The sequence below is a fragment of the Bombina bombina genome, chromosome 3, assembly GCF_027579735.1.
Source record: "Bombina bombina isolate aBomBom1 chromosome 3, aBomBom1.pri, whole genome shotgun sequence".
NCBI classification, from domain to species: Eukaryota; Metazoa; Chordata; class Amphibia; order Anura; family Bombinatoridae; genus Bombina; species Bombina bombina.
The window spans coordinates 954,277,810-954,302,085 of NC_069501.1; the positions used below are offsets into that span (position 1 = coordinate 954,277,810).

At 38.4% G+C, this 24,276-nt stretch overlaps 2 protein-coding genes across 4 annotated transcripts in view; one reads left to right on the forward strand and one right to left on the reverse strand.

Moving 5' to 3' along the window:
• NUFIP1 (nuclear FMR1 interacting protein 1) overlaps positions 1-3,131 on the reverse strand; it is a 71,687-nt gene extending 68,556 nt beyond the window's left edge. The window contains exons 1-2 of one of the 2 annotated variants that reach the window (XM_053707991.1): positions 3,025-3,131; positions 2,488-2,686 (exon numbers count right to left, since the gene is read on the reverse strand). In XM_053707991.1, coding sequence (XP_053563966.1) covers positions 2,488-2,668 — 181 coding nt within the window. In that variant the 5' untranslated portion in view covers positions 2,669-2,686; positions 3,025-3,131. Of the gene's footprint in view, positions 1-2,487; positions 2,963-3,024 lie in introns of those variants that run through there. The other variant, XM_053707990.1, reaches the window with a different exon arrangement.
• Positions 3,014-24,276, forward strand: part of GPALPP1 (GPALPP motifs containing 1) — a 154,976-nt gene continuing 133,713 nt past the window's right edge. Inside the window, exon 1 of one of the 2 annotated variants that reach the window (XM_053707993.1) lies at positions 3,014-3,225. In XM_053707993.1, coding sequence (XP_053563968.1) covers positions 3,153-3,225 — 73 coding nt within the window. In that variant the 5' untranslated portion in view covers positions 3,014-3,152. The remainder of the gene's footprint in view (positions 3,226-24,276) is intronic. The other variant, XM_053707994.1, reaches the window with a different exon arrangement.

Here is a 24,276-nt window from a genome sequence, read left to right on the forward strand (position 1 = left end):
AAATCCTATAACATTAAAGGGGCATATTCATGTATATCTGCAAAAGTGGTATACATGATACATTGCACTGCATCTGAAGAGGGATGTTATATTGGAGAAACAAGCCAAAAACTGCACCTGCGGATGAACTTACACAGACACTCAATCAAAAACCACTGTAAAACAAAATACTGTACCCCTGTTGGTCACTATTTCACCCAACCTGACCACTCCATCCAAAACCTCAAAATCAAGATTCTCGGAGGCAACTTCAAAAACACCATGGAAAGAAAAACCTTTGAAATTAAAATGATAATGCACTTTAACTTGCTAAATTCTGGACTCTGGTTTCTTAACCCATTATCAAAAATGTTTGTAATGTACTTTCACATACTGTAGTCAATTACATTGTATATTCCACCCTCTCTATGCATAGGTACCAAAGTAAGCCTATGTCCAAACTTTTGCCATTATTATTCCCCTTTTTTTTCTTCTTTCCTTTCTCCTTTTTTGACTATCTTATATTCCCCTGGATACCTTATTTCCCATCTTTATTCATATTGATTCTATGTTGATATATAACTGTCAGTATATGCTTTGTGTATAACCATATATTTCCCTTGCCTGTTATCTTTTACTGACACTGTTTGCCTGTCTCCTAAACCCCCATCATGATTTTTACGACACCCCTCCTCCCCCTGCATTCAGACCTCTGTAACACTTTCTGTCTTTTTAGCCTGTGTTTCAAGATATATGTAAACTCCATCAAATTGGTCAGTATTGCTTCAGACTTGAAAAAGAAAGACATTCTTCCGAAAGCTTGTCATCTTATAAATGTATAGTTAGTCCAATAAAAAAGTATCATTGCTCAATGTAATACTCTTGTTATTATGATATATAAATATATATAAATAAGTGTTGTTAATTTAATAGTACTTTCACAAATTGTGATAATGTAAAAGTTAATCATGTCTGCATTAAGTAAACATGGCAGCCTCCACAAGCAACACGTGTGTATGTATATATATATATATATATATATATATATATATATATATATATATATATATATATATATATATATATATATATATATATTGTAGAAAAAGGTACACTGAGCGCCTGCCTAGAAGTGACCCTAGCTTCGGAAATTGACTCCTAGTAGTCAATAATAGGATAAGTTAAAAACAGCGATTAACCAAAGCGCCAAAATAGGCCGGGTCCAAACTACAAAGGCTACAATAAAACTAAAAGCATAAAATGACACTTTAATTACAAACTAACAAATATGATTCCAACTGGAAAAAAACAAGAAATACAATTAAAAAACACTTGCCTGTACAATGGCTAAGTGTAATAAAATCAAAAGGTGCTAGCCTATACAATGTCTTGTATTGAAGTATGCTATAGAAACCTAGTACCCAGTGTACGGTACTCAAAAATGCCCTAGGACTAAAGTAGACACTTGATCTGATGAAAATGCACTGCACTGGCAACTCTACAATGTAAGGCTTACCAGATGATTATAAACACAGCTTCCCAAGTAACAATGATTGACCTTAATCAAACTGCGTGCACAACTTGGTGCTAGAACCAGTAACTGTGAGCGTGTAAATAAAAAGTGGCTGAGTATGTAGAAAGAGCACAAAATTAGTGTTACATAAATCGATGCTAAATCATATAACTGTGAGCGAGCAAACTTAGTAGCAATTACTTAACTACTAAACAGTGGAATTATGAACGGTGATCTTCAAATGAATAAAATAAAAGTGACAAGGATTAACCAATCCTAACAAATAAAGTGAAATGTGCGCTAAGTACAATTATATCAATAAACAATTCTGATAAAAAAAAAAAAAAAAACACAAAACACAGTGGCCACTGTATGAAAAAGATATGTGAACAGTCAATCAATGGAGAAGTGAACAGTCAATCCAACTGACAGATCTTCCTAAAACCTTTGAATGGGATAAAATTCCTGTAGTAGTCCTGCAACCGCAGGAGCTGGATTAGTATAGTAGTATATATAGTATAGTATATTTCCGAATTTTTGACAGGACGCTGGTAGCTAAGGGGTTAGTAGTATATGTGAAGTAATCCAAAAAGACAGAGGAGATACAAGTAAAATGTTATGAGTATTGAGGAAATACAAGTAAAATGTTATGAGTATATTGACTCCATAGCTCTAGAGATTTATTACGTCTAATGTGCATTCCCACATATTAAAAAAAATATACTTTCTTATGGCGACATTATCGTAAACTGTTGTGCACATATTTATGGGTCTTTAGGTATTTTAAATTAAATCGCAGTAAAACAATACATTTAGTTCCCTATGGATTTCAATATACCATAAACTGGAATAAATTCCACTTATCAGCCGAGCAGTTTTGCCCAAAACGAAAAAAGGTTGCGCAAACCAGGACAGACAGCAGCCAAAATTCTCGTACACGTTATATGTACAAACAAGATTCGTAGCCTTCCTGTTGCTGCCCCTTTTGCACCCACCTCTGTACTGGACAGGGGGACCCTGATGCCAGTTATTAGGTCTCCACTGTAGCGGTCCTCCGTACCAAGGCAGAGGAGGAGGTGGTCCTGGTATCCAATTGCCTGGAGGACCAAACAAAGGAGACCCCATAAACATTGCAGGTCGGAGTACCGGGGATGGAAAACGAACACCAGGCTCCATGGTATGGGTCAGTCACAACTGTGAAGAGAAACGTGCTTGAGAATCTGTAATACTTCCGGGTAGCATTTTCGTAGCCGACATTTTTGTTAAGGGCATTTGCGAATAATTTCACTTTTGGGCGAGACTTTACATCTGTGGCATTGTTCTGAATACTCTAAATCTTCTAACATTATTTATTTATGTAAAGAAATAAAAGAGTGAGTGAACTTTTAAGTGCCCCTTTCATAGACGATGGCCGTAGTATTATTATTCACGTGAAGACAATTGAATTCAGTGCGCGTCTTTTTACGTCACGTCCTTAGTAAACATGTCGGTACACTGTAAATGTATAATATTAAAAACATGAACTCAATTACAATCACTTCTTAGTATTTGGTCTTCCTGCCCCGACCCATTGTGCACGGTTTATTTTTGCGTTAAAACTTTGTGCCGGAAACCGTGTCGCATGTTTGTGATGTCATTGTGATTACATATTTCTGTGAGAATGTCCGGGGATGTAATCGGTCCTGCCTTGCCTCCTGGTTACCGAAGCCATGAGGATGATGACCTAGAAGAAGGTTAGATGACACAAAAAAGGCATAGGGGCGGTTAGTTAGTTTAACTAGAGTATGCCTTATGCAGGAGACTAGGATTCTTATACGTGAACATATGGAGCCTATTTATATACATATATGTTTGCAAGCTAAATCCTTAACAGTTATACCTGTGCAGCACACACAAGTGTGTGTGTGTATATATATATATATATATATATATATGTAACGGGGTTTGGCCTAGGCCCACAATTACCCCTGTGGGTCTTTACCCCAGCTACCTCCATGTGCTCTGCAGGCTGATCCTGAGTCTCCGCTACCTGGGAGTTGGGGTACATGACTGTGGCAGTGCCTCCACCTGACTGGGCATCCAGGGCAAGAATGGGTTTCCCAGACAGGAACATAATAAATAACTACAACACACACAGTAATAACAGTAAAACAGTATGAACATGTATTAAAGGATTATGGTAAATAAAAATAAGGCAAGAAATACAGTGGCTAACTAACACACCGACTCTCTCTAACCAGGCCCAGCACCCTCCCAAACCACCTGCGAACCCACCCTCAGGCTTCACCCTAATGGCTGATGGGTACCAGTTGGTGCACATAAATGTTGGGGCCCTTTAAGGTAATCCACATGCATTTAAACAGTTGCAGCTCATAGGAAACTGCAATCCACAGGGAGAGCTGTTTATAAGTTTATGTGATGGACAGAATGCCCTGTCAGTATGACAAGGAGAGAGGATACTTCTTACCACTAAACAGGCTGAAAGAAAACTCCAAGGTCTGCCAGTCATTTACTTTGTCTGCATTCTTCTCCACAGCTCTCTAACAGGGACAGACTGCAGCTGGCAGCATACACTAAATCAGCAGAGGAATGCTGTTACTTTACAAGATGAAGTCTGCAGCTCTCACACAGCCAGGCCTCACACACACCTTCACTGCTCTGACATGTCTGCTTCCTCCTGTGTCTTACACTCTTCTTTCAGTTTCACTTGATCACATGACCAACCAGTCTAATAGTTGCCTAGGCAACTTCTCCTGCAGAATGTATACAGGTGCAAATGTTCAACAGGAAGGGCTACATTCTCCCCCTTGTAAAATCCTTGCCTTCCACTGGCAAGGTTCCACCAAGAGGTAAATTGAAAAAACAAAACATATAAATAATAATAAATGCAGTCCTATAAACAAATGTTAACTATCTTACAGTTTATTCTAGTACAGAGAGGTTCCAACATTCATAATGTCCGCAACCGCATACAGTAAATCAACCATTTTAGACTGTACCTGGGGCATATGTACATAACTGGGTTCTCCGACTTGATCGTAAGTAAGAACCCTGGGAGGCTGTCGTATTCTAGTACCCAGTCTCTGTTCTCTCTGAGGAAGTCCAGAATGTTCCTGGGAATCTTCAGCTCTGGCCACTTGGGTGGGGAGTTCACCAGATGCTTGAGACCCTGGCTTTCCCATGATACAAGAGTCTCTTTTTGGGGTCCCAGGCACAAAGTTGGGGCTGTTGGGATTCAATGTAGAGGAGGCTAAGGGAGGAGAGGAAGGAAAGTGCTGTGTTTCCTCAGCAGGAGGAGACCACCATTGATCATCAGCACTAAGAGCTTCTGGGGTCTCTACTGCCTCATTTTCAGGACTCTCCGTTGTGCTTTTCTCCCATTCACTACTACTCCCTTCCTCTTCATCGATATAGGCTATTGGTAGTAGATGGTTCCTATGCCAAGCTTTGATCCGGCCTTCTGGGCCTTTTATATTATACACTGGCAGCCCCTTTAGCTTAGACACAACTTCAAATAGGGTATCCTTCCATCTGTCTGCTAATTTGTGTTTCCCAGGTACCCCTAGATTCCGGAGGAGAACCTTATCTCCCGCTTGGACTTCCTGATGCTTCACTTTGGTATCGTATCTTCTTTTGTTGCGTTCCTCCATTTTTGCCGCAGCTTGAGTGGCCAACTCATAGGCACTGTGAAGGTTTTGTCTGAGGGTCCTCACATACTGGAAGTGAGAGTCTGACTTTGTCCCATCTGGGGACACCCCCAACCGGACATCTATCGGTAGTCTGGCTTCCCTTCCAAACATTAGGAAATAGGGTGAGAATCCTGTAGACTCATGCCTTGTGCAATTATATGCGTGGACCATGGCTTCTACATGCTTACTCCAGGACCGCTTCTCCACTTGTTTCAGAGTCCCGAGCATGTCTAGGAGTGTCCTATTAAAACGCTCAGGCTGGGCATCACCCTCAGGGTGGTAGGGTGTTGTTCTGGACTTGTGAACCTGCAACATATCCAGCAGTTCTTTGATCAGCTTACTCTCAAAGTCTCTACCTTGATCAGAATGTATTCGATTGGGCAGACCGTAGTGCATAAAATATTTCTGCCAGAGGACCTTGGCTACGGTCACAGCCTTCTGGTCTTTAGTGGGAAAAGCCTGAGCGTATCTGGTGAAATGGTCTGTTACTACCAGAACATTCCCAATTCCGGTAGTATCATTCTCAATACATAGATAGTCCATGCACACAAGATCCAGGGGTCCTGTACTTCTCAGGTGGCCCATAGGGGCAGCTCTCACAGGCAGAGTCTTTCTCTGAATACATCTTCTGCAGGTCTTCACATAATGTTCAACATGTTCTCTCATGCGAGGCCAATAGAACCGGTCTTGTACCAGGCCATAGGTCTTGTCTACCCCAAGATGCCCATGTTGATCATGGAGAGCTCTCAGGACCATTCCCCGATATCTATGAGGTAACACTAGCTGCTTTCGACCAGGGTGGTCATGGTATTTTATAATTCTATAAAGGATTCCATCTTCTAGATGTAGTTTACTCCATTCTCTCCGGTACAAATCTCTTTGTCCAATGGGAAGGGAGCTCAGTAATTTAGGGTTCTTGGCTCTCATTGCCTTGAGGACTGTACCTATATACCAGTCCTGTGACTGGGCTTTCTTCTTGTCTTCATTGGTTATGTGAGACCACTGTTGGAGCATTGCTGGAGCACAGAATACCTCTGGTACGGCTTCTGGGGAGTGACATATGGAGTCTATTCCTCTGAGTTCAGAGAACTCATCCTGCCTCTCAGCCACTACATATGTTTGGCACAGGGCTCCTACCCCAGGCACAGGGATTTCTTCCCATTCCTCCTTTTCTTCATGAGGAGGAAGTCCAGGTCTGCGGGACAGAGCATCCGCACTGACATTCTTAGGGCCTGGCTTGTATTTAAGGCTGAAACTATAGTTTGACAATGCTGCCAGCCACCTATGCCCTGTGGCATCCAGCTTTGCTGTTGTTTGAATATAAGTAAGCGGATTGTTATCCGTCCTTACCTCGAATGTTGCTCCATATAAATAGTCATGTAACTTGTCCACAATTGCCCACTTGAGCGCCAAGAATTCTAGCTTATGGACCGGATAGTTTTTCTCTGCACCAGTTAGACTTCTACTTATGTAGGCCACTGGTCTTAACCCTTCTGGGTAGCTCTGATGCAATACGGCCCCTAGGCCTTCCATACTGGCATCAACATGGAGCACATATGGTTTCTCGGGATCTGAATATGCCAATACAGGAGCTTCTGTGAGTCTTTTCTTCAAGATTAAGAAGGCTTCTTCGCATCCTGAGGTCCATTTCTTTCCGAAGGAGTCTTTAGGACTTGGCACCTTAACACCCTCTATAGCTGAGTTAGTCTTTAACAGGTTGTGTAGCTCTCGAGCAATCTTTGAATAGTCTTTCACAAACCTCCGGTAGTAACCGCAGAATCCAAGAAATGAGCGCAGCTCACTGATGTTATCTGGCCTGGGCCAGTTCATCACCGCTTCAATTTTGGTCGGGTCAGTTGTCACACCTTGTGCGGAAACAATGTGACCTACATATGTAACAGAGTTCTGGGCAAATCGACATTTGTCTATTGATAATTTCAGACCCTCTGCTTGGAGTCGATCCAACACCTTCAGCAATCGCTGTTCGTGCTCTTCTGGTGTCCTTCCAAACACTATGAGGTCATCAAGATAGACTAGGCACTCTTTGGGATTCATATCCCCCACAGTCTTCTCCATCAGCCTTTGAAAGGTGGCGGGAGCTCCAGTGACCCCTTGGGGCATCCTGGTAAACTCGTAGAATCCCAAGGGACAGATGAAAGCTGTCTTTTCCTGATCCTCCTTCTTCATGGGTACCTGATAATACCCAGACCTCAAGTCCAGGACGCTGAACCACTGGCTTCCAGAAAGGGCATCTAGCAGATCTTCTATCCGTGGCAGAGTATATTGATCTGGCACAGTCCTTTTGTTTAAAGTCCGATAGTCTATGCAAAGCCGGACTGTGCCATTCTTTTTCCTAACTACCACTATGGGTGAGGCATATGGACTTCTGGACTCTTTAATAATGCCAGATTCTTCCATCTGTTTGAGTATATCCCGGACATCTTCCACATCTCGAGGGGGTATTCTCCTTGATCTTTCTCTGAAAGGAGCTGGGTCAGAAAGTCTGATAGCATGTGTGGCACTCTTTGCACATCCCACATCCATTTCTTTCCTGGAGAAAACTTTCTCTCGAGTAGCTAATTTGGATCGGAGGCTATCTCTCCACTTTGGTGGTAGAGGAGAATCTTCCAGTTCAAAAACTATAGGTCCTTCATGATCACCTCCCTGTTCTGCCTTTACAGACATTACTGAAGAGACTTGGTCCAACAAGTGAATCACACCAATCTTCTGGTGACGATCAATTCTGATCTCTGTGGGTGTTAAGTTTCTTATCATTATGGGAAAATCTTTACACCAGTGATTCCGCCAGTCTTTCACCTCAGGTATGAGAGTCCACCCTTTTTTTTCATCCTCCTCAGGCAAGGACTCAATGAGGTATTGCCTGGTTCCTCCTGATATTTCATGGTGCATAGATGCTATGGCTCGTAGAGTCTTAGTCTCTCCAGGCCTTACAAATAAAGGTTCTTTCCCTGAGTAGTGGCATGATCCTGGTCTAGCTTGTAGGGCTAGTCGATGGCATTCTTTCCCTAGAACAGGGCTGACTTCCATCAGTCTGGTTAGAGATACATCTCCCACTTCAGTTAGGTAGGCCCTGAACATGTCCTGCACCATTCTTGCGTTGGTACCCAAAATTATTGGGGCGCACATTGTTTTCTTCATGGAGCATACAAGAGCTTCCAATTCCATAGGGCAGATCATTCCTGTGTTTAACTGTGGGATTGTTATTGTCACTCTTATACATCCCTCTACAGGCTGGGCCTGAGATCCCACTCCCCACAACTGCAACTCTCCTGCTGGCTCCAGGGGAATATGTTTTAGATGATGGTCATAGAAGTCTCTATTAATGATGGTGACCTGGGATCCAGTATCTAACAAGGCCGAGGCATGAATATCTTCTATTTGTAACTGTATCAGAGATTTGGGCCCGATCTTGGCCCCCACAGATAATATGGGTGTGGTTCTTTTTCCTCTTTTCCTGAAAGGACTGGTAGCTTGAGCCTCCTCCAGCTCAATAGCTAGCACATCCACTTCTGTATCTGATGAATTAGTGGGACACTCCCGCTTGAAATGCCCTGATTTTCCACACTTAAAACAGTTCCCTCGGGGGGACTGTTCCTCTGGGAATAACCTTCCTGTGGTCTCCCTGCGGTGCTGCCTCCTGGTAGGAGAATAATCTGTTCTTCTTGGCGATGACTTAGACAATAATTCTAATTCAGCTACCTTTTTTTTAAGGACGAACAGTTCCATATCCTCTTTATCTGCAGCTTTAGAAGAATTTCCTTTTTGTGGAGGAGATGGGGACATTTGGTTCTCCAGTATTTTTGCTTTTCGGATCAGTGTGGAATAGGACAAGACTTGATCATCCAACTTAACTCTTAACATGATCATGACTGGATCATTGCTAAGGCCTCCCTTCTGAATTTGTTTGGATAGTCGAGCATCCAACTCAGATGCAGTGACTGCTCCATTATGAAACAGTTTTCCCAGTGACAATTGTAATCGATTGATATAGTCTGAAGCTTTCTCATGTTCCTTCTGTTTAGTGGCTAGGAACTTGATTAATAGATCATCAGAGTCCTCAGATTTTCCATACGCATCCTGCAAAACTTTCAGGTAATCTTGTGCGGTAGCTTGTTCATTCACTCCCCTAAACAGCCTTATCATATTTGTAGCTGGGAAACGAAGACTCTCCATTATCCGTTGTTTTTTTATGTTATCCGTACAAGACCATTCTTCCAATAATTGTACAGCATTATCCTTCCAGGCCTTAAAGGGCTCCTCCCCGGCAGGAACAGGTTGATTCCCAGAAAACACTTTCAGCTTACGGTAACTGTGGGTATGGGTAGCTGTTACTATGGCTTCTGAGAGTTTTTGCAGTATTTCAGATATGTTACTCTCTCCTGAACTTGTGGTTCTCAATAGGGAATCGCCTGGTTTTGGGGATGTTGGAGATGAGGGAACCACTAGATCTGGGGTCTTAGGGGCAGTTGTCCCTTGCACACTGGAAAAGTAGACATTTCGTTTGGGGATGGCCCCAGTCTCTACAGGGGTAACCGGTAATCTCCTGGGGGGTTTCTCTGACAAAGGGGACAGAATCTGGGAATAACTTGATACATTAAAGTCTCTTTGGCCTATAGTGGAGGGTTGCTGCAGTGTAACCCCTTCCTCCTTATCAGGGAGAGCGTACACTAAGCGACATCCTTCAGGAGCTGTTTCAAGAAGGTATAGACATGTAGGCCTATGACGGCCTCTCAAATCTGCATGGGAATATACTAACATGTAAGTTTGACCGTATGAATCATGCAGGATGTCTCTGATGGTAGCCATCTCTATTCCCAGTATAATCTCTACGCACTTGGTGACATGTTTTATCTCACTATAGGGAGGTACCTGGCATATCATCACTGCATGATGCAATGGTACCTTCTGTTGCTGGGCCCAATCTGTTACAAATGGGAGTGTGGGCCGGGGAATTAACGGATCCTTACTGGGTGTACCCCAATTTATCTCAGCAGTACCACCAAATGTAACGGGGTTTGGCCTAGGCCCACAATTACCCCTGTGGGTCTTTACCCCAGCTACCTCCATGTGCTCTGCAGGCTGATCCTGAGTCTCCGCTACCTGGGAGTTGGGGTACATGACTGTGGCAGTGCCTCCACCTGACTGGGCATCCAGGGCAAGAATGGGTTTCCCAGACAGGAACATAATAAATAACTACAACACACACAGTAATAACAGTAAAACAGTATGAACATGTATTAAAGGATTATGGTAAATAAAAATAAGGCAAGAAATACAGTGGCTAACTAACACACCGACTCTCTCTAACCAGGCCCAGCACCCTCCCAAACCACCTGCGAACCCACCCTCAGGCTTCACCCTAATGGCTGATGGGTACCAGTTGGTGCACATAAATGTTGGGGCCCTTTAAGGTAATCCACATGCATTTAAACAGTTGCAGCTCATAGGAAACTGCAATCCACAGGGAGAGCTGTTTATAAGTTTATGTGATGGACAGAATGCCCTGTCAGTATGACAAGGAGAGAGGATACTTCTTACCACTAAACAGGCTGAAAGAAAACTCCAAGGTCTGCCAGTCATTTACTTTGTCTGCATTCTTCTCCACAGCTCTCTAACAGGGACAGACTGCAGCTGGCAGCATACACTAAATCAGCAGAGGAATGCTGTTACTTTACAAGATGAAGTCTGCAGCTCTCACACAGCCAGGCCTCACACACACCTTCACTGCTCTGACATGTCTGCTTCCTCCTGTGTCTTACACTCTTCTTTCAGTTTCACTTGATCACATGACCAACCAGTCTAATAGTTGCCTAGGCAACTTCTCCTGCAGAATGTATACAGGTGCAAATGTTCAACAGGAAGGGCTACATATATATATATATATATGTATATATATATATGTATAGTCTCACATTGCAATCTTTTTTTAGTATTAATAAAATGGCCATTCATATTTAAAGCACATCAAATAGGTTAGAGAATGGACAGGGGGTTGTAAAAGCTATAACTATATCACGGGACATACTAAACTGCATATTGGGATGATTGGATGCAATGCTTAACACTATCTGCAGTGCTTGATACTAAGTTGCATAAAGTATTTGCAAAAGTTTAACTATTCACTTGCTTATATATATATATATATATATATATATATATATATATATATATATACACACACACACAGTTGTATAATGGAATCGTAAATTATATAGAAATAATAGAAAAATGAGTCAATACTTTTGAAAGACTACATTACTGATTTAATATAGTAAATGTATGTGCAAAGCACTACATTTTACCTGTTTTGATAGGAACCTGGGAATAGATGTTAACATGGGGTTTATGGGTTACACATGCCAAGAAAAATATTTGCTTTATTTCTGATAGGAATATGGTTATAATTATTTTTATACATGGGGATTATGGGTGCAATTGTCATGGTTACACTTGCAGAGGAACACATTTGACCTGTTTCTGAAAGGAATATGGTTATAATTATTTTTCTACTTGGGGATTATGGGTGGAATATCATGGTTACACCTGCCAAGGAAGGAACATATTTGACCTGTTTCTGATAGGAATATGGGTATAATTATTTTTCTATGTGGGAATTATACTGTATGTGGAATATCAGGGTTACACATGCCAAGTAATATATTTGACATTTTTACTGCTAAGAATATGGGTATAAATATTTTTATATATGTGGATTATGGTTGGAATATTATAGTTACACATGCCAAGGAACATATTTGACCAGTTTCTGTTAGGAATGTGTGTATAATTATTTTCTATGTGGGGATTATGGGTGGAATATCATGGTTACACCTGCCAAGGAAAATATTTGACCTGTTTCTGATAGGAACGTAGGTATAATTATTTTTTTAAATGGGGATTATGGGTGGAATATCATGATTACACATGCCAAGGAACATATTTGACCGGTTTCTGTTTTACTCTTTCCAATTAATAGTGACCCAACTTTATATGGACGAGGTTTGCACTGGATTTTGTCTGTAGCAGACCTAAAATCTAAAACAGTGACAATAATGGACTTACTAAGAAATGAATATAACACATACTGTGCTATTGTCCAAAAATGCATTATTGCATTCACACTTTCTGTCCCTCAGTTGAGTTTCTTAAAGCAGACTGGACCTGGATTGCCCGAAGCAAAGTAATTTTTATGACTGTGGAGGACAGAAGGGTAGACCAACAATATATTTAATTTGTTTACAGTGTAAAATAAAATAGCACCAAATTTTAGTATTACTATTTAGTAGAATGTTAAATTGTCCTTTTAATTTTTTTTTGGTACATAGCTATTCAAAACAATAAACGTAAATAAAAAATTACAAAATAGTTCTGATAAACTGCTCTTAATGTGAATTTAAATTGCCTGGGATAAACTGGATGTTTATTGACATAGAATTCCATTCATGGAGACACAAAGTAAAACACTCTTCCTGCCCAGTTATTTAATAATAGTTTACATTTGTAAATTACCCCTCATGATTCCCAAGGAAATAACAAGATATTTTTCCTTTCGTTATGTTTAGCATGAACGATGGAAAATTTTCAATTCCAGCCTAAGGGGCCGATTTATCATGCAGTGTGTGCTGCAGATTCTGCTCGAGCCTTCAGGCTCGCTGGAAACGAGTTAAGGAGAGGCGGCGGACAGCAATCATCCCAATCCGATCGGGATGATTGACACCCCCTGCTAGCAGCCGATTGGCCGTGAATGTGCAGGGGGCAGCATTGCACAAATGTCGGCATTTATCGATATGGGGCGGACAGTCCGTCCAAACATTCATAAATCGGCCCCTAAATATATGAAGCTATCCTCTTGTCTTGTAAGGAAGTCTAACCCACTGTTTCACATCAATACACATGAGCATATGAAAAATGCACTTGTTCAGTAAGAATGGACTGTTTTCTGTAAGACATTTATTGTGTTTGTTGTTATTATGGGCTTGGTATGGAAATAATCTATATTGATGTTTGAGATACATGCACCATCTAAAAATAGTTTAAAAAAACGTTATACATAAGTAGGGCATCTGCAAATTGAGACCCTATAAAAACTAGATGGCTGGTTGAGTTTGTGAACTAAAAATATTTCTAGTGTAGAATTTGTAGAAACGTTGTACTTGTAGCCTGTACTTCTTGTAACCAGAAGTATCAGAAATAGGTCAAATATGTTCCTTGGCATGTGTAATCATGATATTTTACCCATAATCCCCACGTAGAAAAATAATTATACCCTTATTCCTATAAGAAACAGGTCAAATGTGTTCCTTGGTATGTGTAACCATGGTATTCCACCCATAATCCCCATGTAGAAAAATAATTATAACCATATTCCTATCTGAAAGAGGTCAAATATGTTCCTCGGCATGTGTAACCATGATATTGTACCCATAATCCCCATGTAGAAAAATATAACCATATTCTTATTATAAACAGGTCACATATGTTACTTGGGATGTGTAATCATGATATTCCACCCATAATTCCATTATAAATTATAACCATATTCTTGTCAGAAACAGGTCAAATATGTTCCTCAGCATGTGTTACCATGATATACCACCCATAATCCCCATGTATAAAGTATTTATACCCATTTTCTTACCAGAAACAGCTCAAATATGTTCCTTTGCATGTGTAACCATGATATTTAATCCATTATCTGTTATGTTCGTGCAATATTTCCTATCAGACCAATCCTGGCCAGTAGTCTACTTATCCTAGCATCAAGTGGAAACATAAGGAAAAATCCCAGAACTAAAGTTAACGGATTGAAAGAATGTGGTAGTACAGGAACAGCAAACACAATGAGCAGCAAGGGTTCATGATGAGAAGGTCAAAGAGCTGAGTAGGGCTCAGAAGTAAACAAGTAGTTCTATGCCTCTGAGAAACACAAGGAATTAAGCAAAAGGAATGCTCATCCGACAGTGCAGGGTCCCTTAAGAGTAGGTAGTTCAATCTTTCTGAGTATCCAAAAGGGATAAGCAAATTAAGGGTCACAAGTCAGTGCAGGGTTCAGTAACAGACAGGCTGTCAAATCTTTCTGAGTATCAAAAGGGTTAAGCAAAGGAATGGTCACAAGGCACAGGGTTCTGTAACAAGCAGGAGGTCCACTATAGAACACTAGAAAGTTGCTACAATAGCACCCAGGAGTACACATGGGTAAACCTATTCTTGGGCAGAGATTACATGAAAAGGAGTTACTTACATAGGCGCAGGTTCGCGCTAAGGAGGATACACAGGTGATGTTCAGATCAGCATTAGCAGTACTCGTAGCACACGACAACAACCCAGTGGAGCCATGGCAACGGCCGGAGGAGCGGTGGCGGGGCAACATTATCTCCATGTAGAAAAATAATTATAACAATATTCTTACCAGAAACAGGTCAAATATGTTACTAGGGATGTATAACGATATTGCACCCATAATCCAATGCATACAAATAATTATACCATTATTCTTATCAGAAACAGGTTAAATATATTCCTTGGCATGTGTAAACATGATATTCTGCCCATAATTCCCTTACATAAAAATATTTATACCCATATTCCTAGCAGTAACAAGTCAAATATGTTCCTTGGCATGTGTAACCATGATATTCCGCCCATAATCCCCTTATATAAAAATATTTATACCCATATTCCTATCAGAAGCAGGTCAAATATGTTCCTTGGCATGTGTAACCATGACAATCCACCCATAATCCCCATATATAAAAAATATTTTTACCCATATTCTTAGCAGTAACAAGTCAAATATGTTCCTTTGCATGTGTAACCATGATGTTCCACCCATAATCCCCACGTAGATTTTTTTTTTTTTTTTTTTTTAACCCATAATCCCTATATATAAAAATATTTATACTCCTATTCTTAGCAGTAACAAGTCAAATATGTTCCTTGGCATGTGTAACCATGATGTTCCGCCCATAATTCCCTTGTATAAAAATATTTATACCTATATTCCTATCGGAAACTGATCAAATATGTTCCTTGGCATGTGTAACCATGATATTCCACCCATAATCCCAAAGTAGAAAAATTATAACCATATTCCTATCAGAAACAGGTCAAATGTGTTCCTCTGCATGTGTTACCATGATAATCCACCCATAATCCCCATGTATAAAAATAATTATAACCATATTCCTATCAGAAACAGGTCAAATATGTTCCCTGACATGTGTAACAATGACATTCTACCCATAATCCCCATATATAAAAATATGTATACCCATATTCCTAGCAGTAACAAGTAAAACATGTTCCTTGGCATGTGTAACCATGATATTCCACCAATAATCCCCATGTATAAAAATAATTATTACCATATTCCTATCAGTAACAGGTCAAATGTGTTCCTCTGCAAGTGTAACCATGATATTGCACCCATAATCCCCATGTATAAAAATAATTATAACCATATTCCGTTCAGAAACAGGTCAAATATGTTCCTTAGCACTTGTAACTATAATATTCCACCTATAATCGCCATATATATAAATAATTATACCCATATTCCTAGCAGAAACAGGTCAGATATGTTCCTTGGCATGTGTAACCATGATATTGCACCCATAATCCCCATGTATAAAAATAATTATTACCATATTCCTATCAGAAACAGGTCAAATGTGTTCCTCTGCAAGTGTAACCATGATATTGCACCCATAATCCCCATGTATAAAAATAATTATTACCATATTCCTATCAGTAACAGGTCAAATGTGTTCCTCTGCAAGTGTAACCATGATATTGCACCCATAATCCCCATGTATAAAAATAATTATAACCATATTCCTTTCAGAAACAGGTCAAATATGTTCCTTAGCACATGTAACTGTAATATTCCACCCATAATCCCCATGTATAAAAATAATTATACCCATATTCTCAGCAGTAACAAGTCAAATATGTTCCTTGGCATATGTAACCATGACATTCCACCCATAATCCCCATATATAAAAATATTTATATCCATATTCCTATCAGAAACAGGTCAAATATGTTCCTTGGCATGTGTAACCATGATATTCTGCCCCATAATCCCCTTATATAAAAATATTTATAACCATATTCCTTTCAGAAACAGGTCAAATATGTTCCTCTGCAAGTGTAACCATGATATTGCACCCATAATCCCCATGTCTAAAAATAATTATACCCATATTCCTATCAGAAACAGGTCAAATGTGTTCCTCTGCATGTGTAACCAAGATATTGCACCCATAATCCCCATGTCTAAAAATAAGTATACCCATATTCCTATCAGAAACAGGTCAAATTTGTTCCTCCGCATGTGTAACTATAATATTCCACCCATAATCCCCTTGTATAAAATAATTATACCCATATTCCTATCAGAAACTGGTGAAATGTGTTCCTCTGCATGTGTAACTATGATATTGCACCCATAATCCCCATGTTTAAAAATAATTATAACTATATTCCTATCAGAAATAAAACCAAATATTTTCTTTGGCATGTGTAACCCATAATCCCCATAATCCCCATGTTTAAAACATCTATTCCCAGGTTCCTATCAAAACAGGTCAAATGTAGTGCTTTGCACATACATTTACTTTATTAAATCAGTAATGTAGTCTTTCAAAAGTATTGACTAATTTTTCTATTATTTCTATATAAGTTACAATGATTCCATTATACAGCTGTATATATATATATATATATATATATATATATATATATATATATATATATATCAGCAAGTGAATAGTTGAACTTTTGCAACTACTTTATGCAACTTAGTATCAAGCAATGCAGAAAATAACATATTTTGAGTTACAGCAGTCATCACCATGAATGTGTGTAAATAATATACTGTCACCTATTGATAGTGTTAAGTATTGCAGCCAATTATCCCAATATGCAGTTTAGTATGTTCTCTATATCACAGCCATATACAGTAGTTAACTTTAAATGAAATATTTGGTCTCTGAATCTATACTGACCAGTTGTCTGCTTATATACACAGCAGTGCTTAAGGATTGATGGATGTTTGGGGGGCGATTTCTTTTTTTTTTTTTTTTTTCTTTTTTAATTTAATTTTTATTGATTTTTAGACATACAAATAATATTGACAAAACTAAACCGGTACATACAAAATATTAAAAAAAAAAAAAAAAAAGGGGCAATTTTGAGATATCATGCTTATACTTGTATAAGAATGATTACAAACAATACACGTGTTCCTATGTATTCGTCAACACAAGCATACATAGTTACCTTCCTTAATCCCTTACAAATTTATACAGCAAATACACTTTAAATCTCGCTACCAGATTTGCCGTTTAATTCACCTTCTCTTGTATCACTACGGCAGAGAGAAGGAGAAAAAAAAAAAAAAAAAAAAAAAAAAATTCTCTCTTTTTTTCCCTCTCCTCTCACTCCCCGTCTCCTCTCCCCCACCAAAACCCTGCAATAACTTCTTATATTTGTTTATGCTTAGATTAAACGTGACATTAGTTATTTATTTCCCTTTCCTCCTCTGTCTACATTGCCAATCAATACCATTCAGTTGGAAAGACATTTGATAGAATCAAAGTCTCAAAAAATTCCGTTCTACGGAAATTACGAATAAGGAGAAATTGGATAGCCAGTGGATAAGTTAAAATAACTCTTAGCCATTTCAGAAAGAAATCTTTGATCTTTTTCTCCTCTTGGGGGGGTATATTCATTTGTTCAAAAATTATCTGGGCGTATATGGCATTTATAAAACATGGCAGTGTAGGGGCTTTTTTATTCTTCCAGTCTTTTAATATGAGGTTACGACAAAGCATAATTACAGTATTAATAAGATTGGTATTAGCTCTGTTCTGCTCTGTATTAAGAAGAAAAAAAATATGTTTGGAGTGAATTTTTAGTCTAAAGTCTAATACCTTGTTGAGCCAGAATTCTACTTTGCTCCAAAACTGATTTATTTTAGGGCAATTCCAGAAACAGTGAATTATATCTGCACGCGAGTTATTACATCTTGGACACTTATCTACAGAGTTAGTATACCATTTGGCTATTTTCCAGGGTGTCAGGTACGCATTGTTAAGTAATTTTATGTGTGATTCTTTCCAGACTGTAGAGATATTCGCTCCCTGGACCCATTTGAAACTTGCAATCAAAGTTTCTGGTGAGATGTCCGTAAAGTAGGGATTCCAATTCTGGATTAGATTATCCCTTAGCAGTTGGCCCTGCTTTGCCAGCATAATTTTATATAAAAGAGCTATACTGTGTTTACCTAACTTATAGCTTGTTATATATTTTTCGATTTCCCCCCATCCGATCCTATCTGAATTTGTTTTTTTAATTCCTGTAATAAAATGTCTGACCTGAAGGTAAGCGAAAAAATTCTTATTAGGAAGGCAAAATTCTCCAGCAATGTCCTCAAAAGTTCTTATTTGGGACATATTATTTAGACATTGATGTACATAAAGCAAACCTTTTTGCATCCAACTTTTATAAATTTCATGGCATAGACCAGGGATAAATTTTGGGTTACCTCGTATCGGAAGAAATGGAGAGATCTCAAAATTAACTTTAAACATTATATTAAGTTTTTGCCATGCCTCAATAGTATTAAATAATGTCTTTATATTTTTAATATGGCTTGGTAATTGTGATGATGGACAATGTAACAGGGCTTTCAGTGAAAATGGTGCAATCAAGTATTCCTCCATTGATAGGAGTGTGAGATGGTTGGCTTCTGTTAGCCAATCAACTGCAAAACGGGCTAAAATAGCAATATTATATTTTTTGATATCTGGAAAAGATAGACCTCCTTCGTCTAATCTAGATGTTAATTTTGCTATAGAAAGCATGTGTCTTTTATTGTTCCAAAGGAATTTGGCACACTCTACATTAAAACCTTTAATATCTTGACTCAATATAAACAGTGGAATATTTTGCATAATATACATCAGTTGTGGGAATAGAGTAGATTTAATGATCATTACTTTAGCAGAAAGAGAGATGGGGAAGGTACTCCATTGTTGTAGTTTTTCTGTTGCTTTTTTAAAAAAAGCAGTGTAATTTAATCTGTACCATTGTTTTGGATCAGCATGAAAATATATTCCTAAATATTTAATGCTAGGGGACTCTAGAAAAGGATGTTCTTGTAGGCTATTTTTATTTTTATGTATCCATAAAATTTCAGATTTGTTGGCATTAATTTTATAGCCCGAAAAGGAACTAAACACATCAATAATATTTAGGGCCTGAGGTATATTTTTCTTGGTATTATTAACAAATAGTAACAAATCATCTGCATATAAGGATAGTACTAATTTTTGTTCCCCAAATCGGATTCCTTGTAACTCTTGACGTAACATTATAGCGAGAGGCTCTATAGCCACATTAAATAATAACGGGGAGAGTGGGCATCCTTGCCTCGTCCCCCTATATAATGTTAGATTCGCAGTATAGCTACCATTTATTAGTATGTTGGACCTCGGATGGTTGTATATAATTTTGATGAATTGAAGAAAATGCCCTGTAAAGCCAAATTGGTTTAATGCAGAGACCAGATGGTCCCAAATTATGGCATCAAACGCCTTTTCAGCATCGATTGTGATTAGCGCAAAATCCTGCTTAATTGTTATTTTTTCAGAGAATTTATTCCGGAAATATTCTAGTACTAAAGCTACCTTCCGTATATTTTTAGTTGAGGATCTCCGGTGCATAAATCCCGACCGATCAAGGTGTATAATGGAGTCTAGACATGGTTTCAATCGATTGGAAATAATATGAGTTAATAGCTTATAGTCTACATTAAGCAATGAGATAGGTCTGTATGACTTAGGATCTAATGCACATTTCCCTTTTTTCAATATCAATGATATAGTAGACTCAGAAAAATATTTTGACATATTTTTGCCATCAATAAAATATCCATTAAACAATTGTACTAGAACATCGACTAACTCTATTTTGAGTATTTTGTACATTTCAGCAGGTATCTGGTCCGGACCAGGGGCTTTATTAGACTTGGCATTTTTAATAGCTTCCAATACTTCCTCTCTAGTTATTGGCCTATTTAGGTCATTAACCATTTCTTGCGAGATCTTAGGGAGCGTAATTTTATGCCAAAAATTGGTCTTGTTATCAGTGTTGATTTCTTTAGCCGAATATAACTTTTGATAATATTCTAAAAAAACACTTTTAATTTTGGCTTGGTCAGTAACTCTATCTGTCCCGTCATTAATAGCTTCTATTATATTGGACTTTTTCCTGGCTTTGTCCAATCTGGATAAGAACTTGGCTGACTTCCCAAATTGGCCTTTGTATTTAGCACTTATCTTTAATTCTTCCCAGGCGACCTTCTGTTTAATAAAGATATCCCTTTCTGTTTTAGCCCCTTTATATTTATCTCTTAGTCTCCTAGAGGGATTGTTTATATATTTGCGATATGCGTTCTGAACTTGTTTGGATAACTGAGTTTCCCTCATCTGTATCTTCTTTTTTTTTGAGATCATATATGCTTTAATATCTCCTCTTAAACAAGCCTTTGCGGCTTCCCAGAATGTTTCTATTTTTTCCCTATATAACCTATTTAGATACGCAAATTCTCTCCATTTATGTTTTAACCAGTTATTAAATTCTAAATTGTTTGCTAAAAATTTTGGAAAGAAAAAGTTATTCCTTTCATTTCTCTGAAAAGGTTGTATATGTATATCTAAAGAAATAATTGCATGATCAGAGATCACGATATCAGATATCTTTGTTTGAATTTCTAATTTAATCAATGAACTAGATAACTAGAAAAAATCTATTCGAGAAAAAGAACCATAAGCTTTTGAATCACAGGTAAAGGACTTCGTATCTGGGTATTGTAATCGCCAGATATCGTGTAGTTTCAGATTTTTGCATATTTGCTTAAATATTTTAGCCTTCTGATTAGAGAAAGTGGAATATCTAGGGCTAAATTTGTCTAAAGTTTCTGTGGGTATTAAATTAAAATCACCCGCTAAGATTATATTTTGATCCAGATAATTGGTTAACATAAATACTAGACTATTCCAAAAGGTGGGGTCTGTTTTATTGGGGCCGTACACGTTACAGATCACCACCTTAAAGCCGTCCACCTGAGTCTCCAAGAGCACCCATCTCTCATCAGGATCTAGAGTTATTTTTGTAATATTATATGTAAAATTTTTGTTTATCAAGAAAGCTACACCTTTTTTCCTTCTAGAACACGGGGTGGCAATCACCTCCCCAACCCATTTACTTTTAAGCTTAACAACTTCCTCCTGCTTTAAGTGTGTTTCTTGTATTAAAGCTATATCAGGATTATGTTTACCCAGCTGTCTGATTATTATTTTCCTCTTGATTGGGGAGGTGATGCCACCCACGTTCCAGGAAAGCAGTCGAATATTACCCTTCATCCGTATAATATATCATATATATCTGTAGGGGAGTAGGGGGGAGAGCAGGAACAGGAGGGTGGAGGAGAAAGAGGGGAAAAAAAAAATATATTTTTTTATATATACCCAAAAAGAAAAATATCATCCAAACAAAACACATATACAACAAAACCTTATCAACCGAAGCAAGATGCACTTTTGGCCGCAAATGCAGCCTACAAATCCAGTTATTAAATGACATTCTTATCTCTCTTTCCTTATACAAATTTTCCATTTTAAGAGAATGTATTGCCACACTACCTGGCAGGCTCTTACAAATTATCTTTTTTAACTCTCAGAACTCATGTAAGTGTTAGCTTATGTTCTTTAAAATAAACTTTGGCTTCCTCTACATTGTCTAATCTGACTATGCCTTCCTTCTCTTCTATAATAATCCTTGCAGGGTACAGTAGTTTTGCTAAAAAGCCTTCTTGTATCAGCTTGGTGCAGAAAGGGGCCATTTCTTTTCTCCTGAAAGCAGTATCAGTGGAGTAATCTTGAAACAATAAAATTCTATTTTCTCCTAGGTGAAAATTATCTGCTTTCCTATATAGACGGAGAATGTTTATCTTATCTTGGAAATTTAAAAATTTTACCAGGATTGGTCTATGAATATTTTTTCCATTGGCTCTACTTCTAGGAGGTCCCAGTCTATGCGCCCTTTCTACTGCTATTGGTAGCTGAACATGTTCTGCACCTAAGGCTTGGGGAAGTATTGTTGTGGCAAAATGTAGCAAGTCTTTAAATTGATCTGACTCAGGAACCCCTATGATTTTTAAGTTGTTCCGCCTTGAGCGGTCTTCTAGGTCATCTATCCTGGCAGTCAAAGTCATGTTTTTCTTTTCTAATTCTAAAATTTTTTGAGACTGATTATTGGATATATCTTCCACTGCTGAAATTCTGTCTTCTGCTTCTGTTAGTCTGTTAGCAAATAATTTCAGTTCTGACGATAGACTAGATATTTGAGTTTTGAGACATTCAAATTGGGGTAGAAAAAGGTCACTAAGTTGGGTAATTAGTGGTTGCAAGTCTGTCTTCTGATTTAGTCCTTCATTAGTGTTTTCAGTCATAATGTCGGATGTACGCGGCCTTCTATCCTTAGTTTTAGGAGGAATGGTCTGAGGGGATGTGCTGTGTGGGAGGAGAAATCTTTCCATCAATTTCTCGTGATAGTGAGGGAGGGGAAGCAGGACAAGAAAGAAAAAAAAAAGGGTTAAAAAAAAAAGTGACAAATCGTGATTATTAGAGGGGAAAGACCCCGTGTACATAAATATATGTAATCCTGACGTGTAGTTAAAGAAATAGAAGAGCAAAAAAGATAGTGGACAGTGATCTGAGTGAGTTAAGTGACCGTGCCTATGAGTAGATGCACGTACAGAGAGAACAACAGCTCTTCGTTCTCCTTAGTGGCCTGTGCCTTCTAGATTTAGACCTGACACCTTTGATTCAGGCAGCAGGGTCTACTATTTTACATTATAATCACTAAGAGTTACTATAGTTGCAGTAATTATGTTTAGCCTATTGCAAGAATTCAAACCAGCAATTATGAAAACAGTGAATCACAGTGCAATCCCCTTCTCAAGCAATAATATTCTGGTACAAGTAGCAAACTGGAAAACAAGGAGAAATATATGTTGCACAAGCCAAATAGGAACTAGTAGAAAACCATAAACATAGATTGCAGCACTTAATATAAACCCATGTAGTTTCTGGTCAGCAAAAAAAGATTTCCCTGCTAACGACTAACGACTAACAGATGACAGTTACTAATTAGTACAGTCGAAACCACTCCCTGTATGTTCTTTACGTCTGCCCCAAATCAATAAAACATTCAGATGGCTATTTAACAATATAGAGAGGTCTCACCCTCGCAAGTACTGACTGTGTAATCACATAGCACCAAAAAAAAAGAAAAAAAAAAAAAGGGACAAACCAAGCAAAAAAAAAAAAAAAAAAAATACTTGCACGCTTTAAAATTCTATGTAAGCTTGCTGAAATTTCTTTAGTAAAGTAGTGTCCCGAAAAACATTTACAGTCCTGACCAACTGTGGGAGTCTATGATAGATGTGCAGGGAGCTTGACCACAGACAGCTTGTTTTATCCAGCAAATGAATCGGTAGCCCCGCACTTATAGGAAAGAAAGTCTCTGGCACCTATTGCGGTTGTGATCTCCAACCTAGTTGTTTGGTCAAGATTAACTGGAATCCTGAAATCCTTCGGGACTCCTATTCCCCCAGCGACGGCAGTATATAGATTTATAGCTGATATGGCATATTGCAAATTAACTTCAATGCAGATGAAATGCCAGATTTATTGCCATCACAGAAACGAAGCTAGGTACTTTAAGAATGACTCTTTAGTAGCATGCAGCAACAAACCGAGTAATAATACACAGTGTGGTTCACAGTGTCACTTTCCTGATAAACACTGATTGATAAGAGGCTGTAAAACATGCAGCGTATTGTATAGCAGAAGTATTCAGTCAGTGTGTATGTCTCTTTATTAGCAGGCAAGCAGGCTGAGTGCTAGTAGGCAGTGTGGTTCACAGTGTCACTTTCCTTATAAACACTGATTGATGAGAAGCTGTAAAACAAGCAGCGTATTGTATAGCAGATGTATTCAGTC